Source organism: Podarcis liolepis (assembly GCF_965112155.1).
Source record: "Podarcis liolepis genome assembly, chromosome: 14".
NCBI classification, from domain to species: domain Eukaryota; kingdom Metazoa; phylum Chordata; class Lepidosauria; order Squamata; family Lacertidae; genus Podarcis; species Podarcis liolepis.
This window is the reverse complement of record NC_139569.1, coordinates 1,588,842-1,602,906: the sequence shown is the minus strand read 5'-3', so window position 1 is coordinate 1,602,906 and position 14,065 is coordinate 1,588,842. Positions and strand designations below refer to the sequence as shown.

The 14,065-nt window shown below is 50.7% G+C and overlaps 1 protein-coding gene across 6 annotated transcripts in view; it reads right to left on the bottom strand.

Moving 5' to 3' along the window:
• KATNIP (katanin interacting protein) overlaps window positions 1-14,065 on the bottom strand; it is a 32,987-nt gene that overhangs the window by 16,162 nt on the left and 2,760 nt on the right. For all 6 annotated transcript variants that reach the window (XM_083474681.1, XM_083474676.1, XM_083474679.1 and 3 more), the window contains exons 3-13: window positions 13,443-13,612; window positions 12,364-12,464; window positions 11,406-11,540; window positions 10,345-10,467; window positions 8,615-8,852; window positions 8,137-8,277; window positions 6,764-6,960; window positions 3,933-4,042; window positions 3,158-3,230; window positions 2,622-2,834; window positions 866-1,006 (exon numbers count right to left, since the gene is read on the bottom strand). In XM_083474681.1, coding sequence (XP_083330807.1) covers window positions 866-1,006; window positions 2,622-2,834; window positions 3,158-3,230; window positions 3,933-4,042; window positions 6,764-6,960; window positions 8,137-8,277; window positions 8,615-8,852; window positions 10,345-10,467; window positions 11,406-11,540; window positions 12,364-12,464; window positions 13,443-13,612 — 1,642 coding nt within the window. The remainder of the gene's footprint in view (window positions 1-865; window positions 1,007-2,621; window positions 2,835-3,157; window positions 3,231-3,932; window positions 4,043-6,763; window positions 6,961-8,136; window positions 8,278-8,614; window positions 8,853-10,344; window positions 10,468-11,405; window positions 11,541-12,363; window positions 12,465-13,442; window positions 13,613-14,065) is intronic.

The following is a 14,065-nucleotide window of genomic DNA, read 5'->3' as shown; positions in this document are numbered from 1 at the left end:
TGCTGCCATGTGAGTACTGCCTCTCTGACAGCACAGATGAGAATGAGTCATGGAGGATAAGGCTTAGCTCATCTATAATCCAGAATAGAAAATCCTCTTTCGCTCAGTACCTGGAGCCATTCTGAACAAATCATCCCAGCAGGCTCTCTGAGCAATTCTCACAGCGAATTTCCAGAACCATGAAGCGGTTGCCATCTGCTGTGGGGGGGGGGGGTGGCTTTGGCGGTGCACCACATTTGCCAGCAGCCTTGCGAACGGAGGCTTAGTGTACAACCAAAGACCAGCTGGATCGTCAAGGTTTAGGAAAAAAATATTGAGTACGAGAAGAAACTGAATGGGGCAAAAAGGCTGAAAAAGTGGCGCATTGAGGACTCAGCCTGTCTGCCTATTGGGGGAGGGAAAGGAAAACCATGTGCCTAAGAAATGGAGTGTCCTGAGAGGAGGAAGGGGAGGCAGGCTAGAACCCTGACCAGGAGCACTTCATACTGCAACTGTCTGTTGCAGGCCCCACTTGGTGGCAGCAGCAGCAGCAACAACAGCAGCAGCAGCTCCCAAGGGGTTTTTTTTCTACTGCATGATATCCTAGTAACTTCTCTCTTTCTGATCATGCCCAAAAGCCAAATCAAAATGGAAAAGGACTGTCCAAAACTCTGCAGGCTCTTTTTGTTGTTTGGAAATTCTCACGATGCAGCCTCAAGGGCAAGTCTTGTTTTGAAGGCGTCAAGCATTTCTGCAGCTTAGAATGGAAGCAGTGCCAAAAACACCTCCTCCCCTCCCCTCCCCTCTCTCCAAGGCTAACGGAATAACAGCTGAGAACAGCACATGCCGCACCCCCGAGGTGCCCACAACCAAAGCCATCACTTACACTAGGCACAGGGGTGCTGTAATTCCAAATCCTGATGCGGGACAGACCAAAGTCATCAGACAAGCTGGGATTTCGGACCACGAAGTACAGCTGCACTGGAGGCTGGAAGAGGCACGTCCAGGGGAAGCGCTCTTTGCTGACCTAGGAGACACGGAAGCAAACCCTCGCAGCAGATGGCTGGGAAGGAAGGAGCCCGGCTGCTGCAGCTTGGAGAGCAGAAGGGGAGGCCAGAGGAGGGCAAGAGCCGCATGCCCACCTGCTCCTGGGGGAAGCCAGGCTTGCCTCGGGGAGAGCCAGCGGCAGCCTCCCTGCAGCTCCAGAGAGCCGCTGCCTGGGTCAAACCTGCAGAGGGGGGAGGGGGCTTGTTCTAATCAAAGTAAATCAGCTTTGCAGCTTGCCAGGATCCCAACAGGACACCGACTTGCAGATTAGCAGGCGGGACCTTCAAGAGCGACAGGCATTTCTGGCCACCTCCCTTCTGGACAGCAAACTTTTCTCAAGCAGTCTGAGTTGACGGGCACAGAACAGTACAGATTTAAATGTTTTTAAAGCCTTAAAGAAATATCCATGCTTCAAGTGATGAAAGACGCTTGCCTGTTTCTCAAACAAACAGAGGCCTCTTCAGCTTGCTTCTCCTTGCCTGCCAGCTCCTTTTGATCCTGCTCCCCCCACCTGCACACTTTGACCTTCATGGGTAAGAGGGCCCTGGCATGGAATGCAGCAAAGCTGGTGCTACTCGCCCCCCCCCCCAGGCCAGGCCTCAAAGCTACCCCCCCCAAGAGCAGCCGCAGCCTCCCCTATGGAGGCTCATCCTAGCCACTCCTTGCAACAAGCTGAGCAAAGGGAAACAAATGCTACTGCTAATGATAATGATGATGATGATAATAATAATAATAATAATAATAATAATAATAATAATAATAATAAATTATTTGTATTCCGCCCTCCCCAACCAAAGCTGGACTCAGAGCGGCTAACAAGTAAAAATAGCACAGTGTACATAAAATCACACAGTCAATTAATTAAAATACATTCTAAAATCAATTCAGAATCAAATTAAAGGCAACCATTGGGCTAGAGTTCTATGAGGCTTACCAAAGGAGGGGGTCAGACTGTGCCTTGGCCAAAGGCCTGGTGGAACAGCTCTGTCTTGCAGGCCCTGTGGAAAGATGTCAAGTCCCGCAGGGCCCTAGTCTCTTGTGACAGAGCGTTCCACCAGATCGGGGCCACGGCCGAAAAAGCCCTGGCTCTGGCCGAGGCCAGCCTAACCTCCCTGTGGGCCAGGATCTCCAAGATGTTTTTATTTGAAGACCGTAAGGTCCTCTGTGGGACATACCAGATGAGGCAGTCCCGTATGTACAAGGGTCCTAGGCTGTATAGGGCTTTAAAGGTTATAACCAGCACCTTAAACCTGACCCTGTACTCCACCGGGAGCCAGTACAGTTGGTATAGAACCAGGTGAATGTGATCCTGTGGCGAAGACCCCGTAAGGAGATGACTGCCACGTGGATCACAGTCCACCCAGGGGCAAAAAGCAAGGAAGCTGTGCATGAGATCGGAACAAGTCTGGTGTTTCTGAGGAGGGGGCTGAGATACGCTGCATGACACACTCTCTGTCCTGAGGAATTGAACCAGGAGAACCCCCGGAGGCAGGTGCTGTTTGAAACCCGCCACAGGGCATTTGCTGAAATGGAAGAGGGGCAATGGACCGCCCTGGAAAGACAGGTGAGCCCTGGATCCTGGAGGCAGAGCCTACCTTGGAGTTCCTGTTGACCAGGCAGCCCAGCTCTCCTGGCATGTCGGCGTGCCGGATGTCCACGTCGTGAGGAGACACAAACACTTTGGCGTGGTGCAGATCAAAGAATTCCACTTCCGTCAGGCCCACCCTGGTGGCGTTGCCCCAGTTGGAGAGGATCTCCACAGTGATGTAGATGGCATCCCGGACCTCCCTCTCCAATTCCAGCTGGCCCTAGGAGGGTGAAAACTGAGAGGCTGCCATTACAGACGCTGATGCCCCAAGGGGAGCAGCAGGAAGGCGAGGGGAAAGGGCCTTGCCACATGGCTCCTCTGCCCTATGCCACGCACAGAGCAAATCGCGCAGCCATGCCGAGGGATCCATTACTGAGCCTGCCATCCCAACGCTGGCGCGGCCTGTCTGCCTAGAGCTTCGGGGGCCTTCATCCCACCTGGGGTCATTTCACTTCCACTACTGATTTCTATGGGGCCTGGGGAAGAGGATGACTCGATGGCACAGCTGTGGCTTCTGCCACTCATAAAAGCCTCCTTCCCTACCAGCACTGGGGAGCTGCGGCAGGAAGACTGGCTCTCAATCTCTTGCAGCACTTTCAGAAGTTTCTTCTGTTGCCTGAAATAGGGAGCAGAACAGTCACAGGTCAGACTCTGGAGGAAGTCCCGAGACGGACAACTGAAGGCCCAACTCGGCCATTGCCCTGATTGCTGCACAGCCTGACCCTTCAGGCAAAGACCTGGACCACCTGGAGAATGAGGTGCAGCTCTGCTGACTCGGCTGAGGATGGGCAAGATCTGGGCTACCTTGCCGAAGATTGGACATGCTCTCAAGAGTTAGCAAACTGGCCTGAAACTCAAGGTCTGTTCCAGGATAATTTTTGTTTAGGAGCAGGTAGGAATGTGTCCGCCTCGGGTATGACACCGTGTTCCCTACTTGCAGGCATTCTGGGCCTAGACACTTCCATGTGCAACCATTGCCAGTGTGCTGAGCCCAGTCCCCAGACACCCCTCTCTTGCCAGGCATTAGGGGAGGAGAGCCAATGGCCCCAGCAGCTCACCTCCAACCTGAGAATCGGCCCCACAATGGACCGCAACCTCTGCCCCCCTGGATGAGGCCCTCACAATGGCGCCAATGCCATCACCTCGTGAGCCGGCGCTTCTTCAACATGGACAGGAAGACAAGGGGACCCAGCAGAGACAGGGGAAGGCATGGGGATCCATTTGGACCTGGGTGCTTACTTGCACATACCAGACCCCTCCTCCCGCTTGGCTCAGAATTCCCCCTGAAAAAGGATTCAAAATAAACCCACACAGCCACCTGTTTCCTAGGTGCCCAATCCTCTCCATGGCCGTGGAGACGACGCTTCCCTCCTGCAGCTTTTGAGGAGGCTCATTTGTTGCAGACGCAGGTGGCAAAGGCGACGGCAGCTGCGAGAGGGGGAAACGCAAACACAACAGGTCACAGGGTTGCCAACACCCCCTCTGGGAGCTCCAGAACACGCTTAGGCTGAAGCATCTAGGACGACAACCTGGCCATGCATTTGCAGGGCACTTTGGTAACCAAAGGTAAGGGAGTCACTTGGCAGTCACATGTGCACCGCTGTTCATCTTTAGAGGGCTCAGGGGGACACTCCCTTCATGTACGGATCACCCAGGAGCCTGGCAGTCAAAATGTCGCGCTTCCTCCCTCTTGTGGGCTGCCTGAGGTTAAGGGCAATGTGGCCCTCCCTCCCAAGATAGCCAACAGGAGCCAGCTGGATGGGCGCTGAACCCTTCTTCAACAATGGCAACAGGACAGCAACTCTCCACCACACTGGAGGGCAGAGACTAGCTCAAGGATAGAAGGGCAAGCGCCCTCCTGCAACGCTGCTCTCTGCCATCCAGCAACTGCTTCACTGCACCTGCTGGTGGGGCTGGCCCTGTAGAGAACTCCAGGTGGTTAAAGGACACCTGGCTGCCAGGTTGTTCCTCCTCCACCACCATGGGATCTGCCCTATATCTTGATTTCAGTTGTCTCTACACTAGGGTTGCCATACGTCCAGATTTTCCTGGACATTTATTTTTCTTCTTTTTTCTGCTCTCTTTTTTCAATTTTTTTTGTTTCCTTTTCTCTTTCTCTGTTTTTGTTTTTATTTGGTTTATTTTATCTTATTGTATTATGAAAAAACTTTAATAAAACCTTTTTTAAAAAAAGAGAAAGAAGAAGAAATACTCAAAGAGAAGAGAGTCCAAGATGGATGGGAGTTTCTTAAAGATGAAATACTGAAGGCACAAAGGCAGACAATCACAGCAACAAAGAAAAGTGAGAGGCACGTTTTACAGATGAGTTGAGAGGTAAGAAGGGAATGTATAAGAAATGGAAGAAAGGGGAAATCACAAACAAGGAGTGTACACAAGCAGCCAAGAATGAGCTCAGGCTTGCAAGAGGGGATGCTCATCAAATTTGCAGATGTCACCCAACAGACAATGCCACAGAAGACAGAATCTGAACTCAAAATGACCTTCACAGATTGAAGAACTGGGTGCAAGCCAACAAAATGAATTTCAATAGGGACAAAGGTAAGGTTCTGCACTTAGGCAGGAAGAACCAGATGCACAAATAAAAGATGGGGGACACCTGGCTTACTAGCAGTACATGTGAAAAGGATCTAGGGGTCTTGGTGGATCAAAAGCTTAACATGAGTCAACAGTGTGATGCAGCAGCAAAAGAAGCTAATGCAATTCTAGGCTGCATCGGTAGAAGGCTGGTGTCCAGATCAAGGGAAGGAATAGTCCCACTCTATTCAGCCTTGGTCAGGCCACACCTGGAATACTGTGTCCAATTTTGGGCACCATAATTTAAGAAGGAAGTTGACAAGCTGGAAGGTGTGCAGAGGAGGGCAACTAAAATGACCAAGGGTCTGGAAACCAAGCCTGATGAGGAACAGTTGAAGGAGCTGTGTAGGTTTAGCCTGGAAAAGAGGAGGCTGAGAGGAGATATGATTGCAATCTTCAAATATCTCAAGGGCTGTAATATGGAAGATGGAGCAAACTTGTTTTCTGCTGCTCTGGAGGGTAGGACTCGAACCCATGGATTCAAGTTGCAAGAAAGGGGAGTCTGACTAAACATCAGAAAAACTTTCTGACAGTAAGAGCTGTTTGACTGTGGAACAGTCTCCCTTGGGAGGTGGTGGCCTCTCCTTCCTTGGAAGTTTTTAAGCAGAGGTTGGATGGCCACTTGTCAGGGATGCTTTAGTTAAGATTCCCGCATTGCAGGGAGTTAGACCCTTGGGGTCTTTTCCTACTCTACAATTCTACGATTCTATGATCCCGCCCTCTCTGCTTGCACTTTTGGGGGGAAGCAAAGTTTGTGTTCCTTTTGGTTCTTCTCATTTGGACAAGACTTCCGTCTCTGAGGGCTTCTTTGCCTCTGCCTGTTAACCATGCTGGCGTCCTCTTGGCCCTAGAGCTGCCTTTCCTGATCTGACCTACACTCTCCAGTTGAGCTTTTATACAACTCCTGAGCAATTCCAGTGATTTGTCCCTCTTGACTCTGCCTTTTTCGCAGCCTCTTCATTTTGGGAGAGTTTCCTCTTTTGAAATCAAGTGTGACTCTGTGGCAGTGGCTGGCAACAGGCAGGCAGAGACAGTGCAATGAAGCAGGAGACTTCTCTCCCCAGCTGCTGTCCCAAATCACTGCCACTTTAGCACATCTGCTGGTAGAAGCAAATGCATTCCATGCCCAGGGGCATCGCCCTAAATTTACCTCTGCATCCTCCTATTCCCATGCAGTGGATGAAGCCACTTTTGACTGTTCAAACTTTCACTTTTGATAAAATATTTTGCCTCTCCTGTCAACCAGCCCAAGGAACTGCCCCTCTCGTTTTCCAAACAACCCCTTCCTTTTGCTAAGTCACACCAGCTGACTACATTCGGGATCAGGCAGTGGGAGGAGCTCGCTCTCCATTGCCACGAAAGCGCCAGTCATACAAACTCTTCCAGGGCTGCCCTCAGCAGCTGGGAAGGGGTTTGCAGTCCTCAGCGTGGCACTGGCATTTTATCTGTCAGCTGAGAAAGCTTGCAATGGGCAGGGCGAGGGTAGGGTGGGGTGGGTGTACACAGGGAGCGCCAACTCGCTTGGTGGGGAGAGAGATGGCTTCTGCTACTGACCTCAGCAGAAGCGGCTGGCTCCAGCTCAGCCCTCAGGGGCCCAGCCAGCAGCTGCCTGCAGAGCAGCTCCTTCTGGAGGGTCTCGTTTTCTGCCTGCACCGCCTTCAGGACCACAGAAGCCGAGAGCACAGGGTCTTTTTTCTCACACACGTTCTTCCGGGTGGCTGAGAGAGGCCTTTCGGATCGGCTGATTGGCCCTGGTGCCCAAAAGAAGCAGAAAAGACTTTCTGACCATTTTCTCAAAGCGCAAGTGAGTTCTGCCCCAAGCTAAGGCTGAAAGGGCTCCTATGCCACAGGATAGGAAATGCCCAGAGGAGGAAGAGGGGGCATGTCTTATATGTGATGCACAGCAAGGAAACCCAGGGCTCTCCTATGTACCACCCAGGGCAGGATATGGAACCTTCTCCCTGGCACAAGCCTCCAGCCCCACAAGGATGTCAGAGAGGTCAAAACAGCTGCCGCCCAGCTCCTGCCATTTCCCCTAAACTAACAATCTGCTGGGTGCAAGGATGTGACTCCAGACATAGAGCAAAGAGCTGAGGTGGCTCCACTCAGGTCTGAGCAGCAGAGGGAGAAGAGGACAGTCAGGGCCCTGTGCCATTTCCGCCAAATGGGGAGGAAAACCTGCCAAGGAAGAGGCAGAGAAGGCATGAAGGAAGAGACAGCAGCTCAGGGGAAGCAGAGGAGGAGGAGGAGGAAGGCAGGGCAGCCGCTTGAGAAGGTAAGGATTCAGCTGAAAAGGAGGGACACAGCAAAGAGGGAAGAAGGTAAACAGAGTAGCCTTTTGAGGAGTTTGCAAGCTGTAGAGAGGGGTGGAGTCAAGAGGCATTTCTCTGCTGACAGGGCTGCTGGGGCATATGTGAAAGCTGAGCTCTTTGAGAAAGAGCAAGGAAGAAAGAGCCGGAGAAACCTGTGAAGGGCTGTTTGTGGAGAACAATCTGAAGTCAGATTTGAGCAAGACGGCGACTTCTGAGGGCTGGTGGCTGCTTTGCAAGCCAGTCTTCCCAAACACTGGCGTGCTCTTGGGGGTTCTACATCCGTGCCGTGCAATGCTTGAAAATGCTATGCCACAAGAGAAAGACGTCAGTCGCCTGCCAAGAGGCATGCCCAAGTCACACGCCCTTTCCTCTCTTCTCTCTGCAAGGAAGGCTTTGTGTGCCTCACTAATGAGATCCCAACGGGCTCCCCAGCGAGATGGTGATACATGACAACGAGAGCATGAATGCAAGCAAGCAGCACAGCCAGCTGGGCCCTTGCGAGGCAACAGGACCTGCCTGTGGTCCCTTTTTATCCTCACGGCAGGCCCCTCCTGCAGCCTCTGTATCTCCTCAATCTTTTAGGCGTTGCAATGAAACAATCACCATCTCCCTTACTGGAGGGCGTCTGTTCCTGATCCTCCTGGTGCAGGCACCCAGCGGAGAACGGCCGAGCCACTTGGCTACCAGGCTTGGTGGGGACATAGGTCTCAGCGCTGCCCTTCCTTTTTGCAGAGAGGCTCCGCTCCTTCTTCATGTCTACGGAAAGACAAACAGAAGTGATGCCCAGGCTGGCTTCCTTCAGGAAAGGCAGCACGCGCTCATGGGGAGTGGAAGAGGCAAAGGCAATCAGGAACTCCCCCAGGTACACAGGAGGCCACTGTTTCTCAGATGCTGCCTATTTTGGTACCATGAGAGAGTGGGAGTGGTGAAAACAAGGCTAAGCCCATCACCTTCCACCAGCACATCCACAGTCAAACAAGACAAGACACAAAAAGGGAAAGGGGGATTGGCAGAATTCTCTACAAGCAACACAAAATAAACTCTCTCTTTCCTCTCTGGTCCAAGGCAGGCAGTTAGCCCCCTCTGGACTTACTTTGGCAGTTGGGCTTGAATTCCAGCACAAGGAGAGAGGGGGGCGCAGCTGCTGCTGGGGAGTCTCCTGCGTTGCTGAGGAGAAGCCCAGTGCCTTCTTCAGAAGACTCAAGGGGCTCCTCTGCCTCCGAGGCCCCTGCAGGCACGTCCTCCTCCACAGAGTCAGAGGTCTCCCCTTCCGAGCAATCTTCCTCCATTCTCTTCTGATTCACGCTGAACTCCAAGGTCTGGCGGAGTTCCTGCCACAAAATTCCAGAGAGCCAATAAAAAAGAGACAATAAAAAAAGGATCCAAATCAAGGCTGCTACCTGGTATCCATTTACCTTGCAGAAAACCTCAGTAAACTCAATGTGACTCTGCTCTGGGTAAGATTCTGCTATAAATCCCCTTCCGTATCCAACATGCTGCGACAATGAAGAGGTGCAGGGTGAATCAAAGTCTGGCCATCAGGGGGCAGCGGCTGTTGCTGGGAGCTGTTAGCTCTATGCAGGTCCCAGGAACACCCAGAATCACAGCTAGGAGAACTCAGGTGAGTCACCCAGCCAAAAGAAAGCACAGCTTGCAGAATGAAGCTCAAATCCTCAGTTCTCTGCACCCCTTGTTCTACCAGAGCTTGTTTATTTCTTCCTCATCCCTTTTTCCTTGTGTATTTTGTTGTTTAGACTCAGCCTTAGAGGACTGTCTTACCGGTGATCATTGCAAAGTCACTCTGGGAGACTTTTTGACTGAACAAGAGGGATGAGTCTTGCCGAGCCCTGGCCTGTGACCCGACACAGAGTCCTCAGAGGACGATCCAAGCACCCTACAGGTCGAGGACCCTGAGCAGCAGGCAGGGCCCCCTGGACCTGAGGATCGCCCTGAGAGGTCCTTCAGATTGACATCTAACCAAAAAAACCTAGAACCACCAGAGGAGGTGGAGCCACCCCACAGGCCTCGAGCGCATCAGGGCCAAAAGCTTCAGGTCCAGTTCAAAGAGCACTGGCATGTTTGTGCCTATGGACACAGGGTCATTGGTCTCCTTGTGAGGTGGGTGTCTACTCATGATTAAGCAATCCCCGATATTCCTTCACAACCAGCAGCAGCGCTCAATGTGTGGTCTAGGAGGTCAAGGTACATAATGCCTTCCTCTTAAGTCTTCCAGTTTCGGGAAACAATGCAGAGTGCTGACCCCTTGTTGCTTACAGCTCGAGTCTAGTCTGCCTTGCTGTGCCTTGCCTGGCCTCCCTGGGGTATTATTGACCTGGGACTCTTTCTGGACCTTGACTCCGGATCAGGTCTGGACCTAGACTGATGCTCTGCACTTTGCCTTGGTTTGAACGGACTGTGCTGCATGAGCAATCCTGTCCTTGTTGGAGAGTACTTTGATGGGACCCCTCCCTGCCATAGCCATTGAGGGTATCCTTGGGAGAATGACACAGGTAAAAAGGCTGTCAATAAATAGGACAGCATGCAGATGAGGGAGACCGTGAGTGCAACCCTAAACACGTTTACCAAGCCATAAGCCTGATGGAACACTTGCAGTAAACAGACCTAGGGTTGTGCAGTACGAGAAAAACCAAAGGCTATTGAGGGAGAAAGACCCCTCTCTCTTTTCCAACAGGGGATCAAGGAGGGGCTGTCATTGTCAGGGCGGGGGCACCTATGAAGAGCTCCTGCCCAAGTCCAGCAGAGCTTTTGATTCATCTCGTCAGGGTTCTGGAGATGCTGCCCACCAGGCAAACCCAAGGTTACCTTCATGTCCTCCATGCTGAGAAGCAACTCTTCCTTTTCAGCATAATTGCTCATTCTTTGTTTTGCCCTTGGAACGGAGAGGATGTAGCCACTGGGGATTGTGCTTTCTGGAGATTTGAGACTCTGGAAACAGACAGAGAAGTAGCAGTAAATAAACTTCCTGATGCTTCTCTGCTTAGGGGAGGCAAATTGCCAAGAGCAAACCCTGGGGATGCTGCCAACATCCACCAGACTTCATTTCCGTACACTCTGCAGGGCAAGGTAAGCATCTTGGAGGCAGTTTCTGTCAGGGAGAAAAAACACCACACTTGCAAAAACTGGTGAGAGGGGAGGAAGTTAGAGGTACAACATCTTGTGCAAGCTTGGTGTTCTTCACAGAGCACCAGCAAATGATACAGGTTCCCTGCGACATGTTCCTTCTTCCTTGGCTGCAACCTGAAACCTGTACAGCATCTGACAGGCCTCCTGGGAATGTCTCCTGCTTCTTTCCACATTCCACCTAGAGACACTGATCATCCAGCTTTTTTCCTCCTCCACCACTCTTGCTTTGTTTGCCATCAAATCTGACAAAGAGGAGAACTTTTAAGCTTGCACGCTATTTTGACATTCTGGTGAGCCTAACGCAGCTACTGCCCTAATATGGATTTTTTTTCAGTTACCTTAAATATTGTTTAAAATTGCAGACCACAGTTTAGCACAAATTAAAAACAAATCAGCACAAAGGTAAAGCAGTGCAACAGCTGGTGTTCCTGCTCATGAATTCTAGACCCACAATGGATTCAGAAGTTTTGCTGGAGACATCACCTTCCTGCGAAAGACCCAAGAAGAAATATTTGGAAACGCTAAAATTCCTTGGCTGGGTGGCTAGTTTGGGTCTGTGCATATGTACATACATGTGCAAATGTGTGTGTTTGTGTGTGTGTCATGAACTTAAGAAGAAACAAGGCACAAAAATAAATGTAAGACCCCTCTTGGAAGGGAGAATTGTTTCCTGGTGTTAGTGCTAGGGTTTCACCTTCGATAATAAAAGATGCTTTTCGCAAAATGGTGGAGGCACATACCTGGGGAGCGTCATCCTGTTCACCATCACTTGAATGCGAACTTAGGCTTTCATAAGGTTCAAAATCCTCAGAGTACTCTGAAGGAGGAGAGACATGGAGTCTGGATCCACTTTCTGTTTTGATCTGAACTGCTTTCTAGAAAATGGAAAACCCCATTGTGTGTGTTAAGTTTGACTCTTTTGAGGAATAAACAGGAATCTGCTACTTCCTTCACGCTGGCAAGTATCCATTGTAATCCCACCAGCTATTATTTGGCTGATGTTCTGTGCCTGCCCTCGCATCCTCTGGGCTCTGGAATGGCCTTAATCCAGTCTAATGGCCACCATTGCTTTCACACTTTCTCTTGCATGCTTTCGGCCCTACATTAACAAGCTGAATCCCCTAAGCGGGATCGAACCAACAGGCTAGAAGGCTTGATGTGTAGAAGAAGAAGAAGAGGATTTGATATCCCGCTTTATCACTACCCTAAGGAGTCTCAAAGCGGCTAACATTCTCCTTTCCCTTCCTCCCCCACAACAAACACTCTGTGAGGTGAGTGAGGCTGAGAGACTTCAGAGAAGTGTGACTAGCCCAAGGTCACCCAGCAGCTGCATGTGGAGGAGCGGAGACGTGAACCCGGTTCACCAGATTACGAGTCCACCGCTCTTAACCACTACACCACACTGGCTCTCAATGTGAACCTGCAATGTAGGGCTAATGTGGTGCAATGGTTAGGCTGAGCGTCAGTCTTGGACTAGGCTACAAACTCAGTGCCCAGCTCTACACTTCCCAAGTTAAACTGTCATTTTTCATCTTCATCCTCCAGGGACATTTGATCCAAATGGGACACTCCACTCCTTGGCTCCTGCTGGCTTTTCCCCTCACCCCAGTGACCAGTTTAAAAGCTGCTCCGCCACTTTTCCCAACCAGAATCTGGGGCCATCGAGGAGCAACGTGTGTGCACCTTCCTCCTCCCTACCTGGAGCCACCCTCGGCGCTGGATTTTACTTGGTGCACTTTGCGTGCTCCTCCCTTGTAGCTTGTCGTCGTCGTCTTGTAACAGGGCTCTCAAACTAGAACCTGAAAGGAAATTTGGAGCTGAGTCTTGGAACAAGGAGGGTTCAAAGGCCGTCAAGTGCCATTCCTTGCCCAGAGGCAAGGCTTTCAACACACAAACTCTCCTACAGATTATCGTGTGCCCTAAGGACAGAGAGGAACACAGTTCCAAATGTGGGAAAGACTCACACCATGAGGTTACCGGGACTAGCTGCTCTGTCAGCTCTTGAGCTGCAGGGCAGGTGTATCCTCAGCTGCACTGAAGGTTCCTAGAATTTAGAAACTGTAGGGGGGAGGGGCACATCAGGCAAGGGCTGCCCATGTTGCATGCAGCAGCAGTGCTTTGGGTGCTTCCTTCCTCTCCCAAAATGCCTTCTGTGTTGGCTGACTAGGGAGCAGCGCTGGTAATGGCAGGTATGGGACACCAGGCAGTGAGCCTGGCAGCTTATGTCACAGCTTTCATTAGCAGTAGAAGGACCTGAGAATGGGGACTAAAATGGCCAGAGATGATGCTGTAGCATCTTGGAGGCGTTAAAGTCACTTGAAGAGAGTTATTGCAGATGAAATGGGAGGGTGGGGTCAACTAGAACAAAATGCCTTTCCTGAGCTGGTTTCTATTCTAGGCTCTGCACATGGCAGAAAGCCTGTGTGCTCAAACAGAGAAATCGACCCTTCAGTGGCACGATGCAAGGCAGATGGAGTCCGCTTTTTACTGGGTGATTTACTAAAAAGCTAGAGATTCCCTAAAGTCCACCAATGTGTGTCAAATTCACAAATAAGGTGGTGTGATCAGGAGAACCTCTTAAGAGCTGGGGGGTGACTTCTGTGTTGAGCCTTCACTCTTGCTAAAGACCCTTCACTCTTGCCCAAAGTTTTCGTCATTTAAGGATTCTCAAGGCCTGCAGATACGAGGTGGCACACTGGAAAATGCCCACCAGCTTACTTCCTGCCTACTCCTGGTGCAATGGTGTTTCAATATAGTTATGTCACGAAGGAACTCACAGTTTCCCCTTGCTGTTCGTGTGCCACTTCTGAAAAAGTTCTGAGGGTTGACTTTCTTGCGGTGGTTGGTTAGTTCTGAGTTCGCTCCGTTCACATACAGAATAAACCCTTGCTCCAGCTGCTCCAGCTTAATCTGCATAGGGTCCTTTCTTCTGAGCTCTTTCAATATCCTAAAATATGCAGCACACCAATTTTCTGATTTGAGGGTTCTCCAAGGATCACGTTCTCTCTACAGAAAATGCTACCGTGACGACTTCTGTGGAGATGCAGAAGTCTCCACAAACCCATGATGGAGATCCTCCTACAAATAGCTGAGGAATACTATCAAAATTTATCCAAATTTGGGGGAGCACCGAGTGAGAGAAGTAGTCTGCTGAAACCTGCCTCTGCTCAGAGTCCAGGGTCTGCTAGATTTAAGGACAATATAGAATCATCTTGCCCTGGAAGGAGGAGTTCCTAGGAATCCCCAAGATGGACTGTTGAGTTTACTAAGCTACTGCTTGCTTTTCTACAAACCTGTTGTTTATTGATATTTTAAATCAATAAGCTGGTTTTCTGCCTTAAAAAATGCTATCCAAGAGCCACCTCCAAGTTCACGTCCTTGTCTGCAGTCTGTTCGTGTA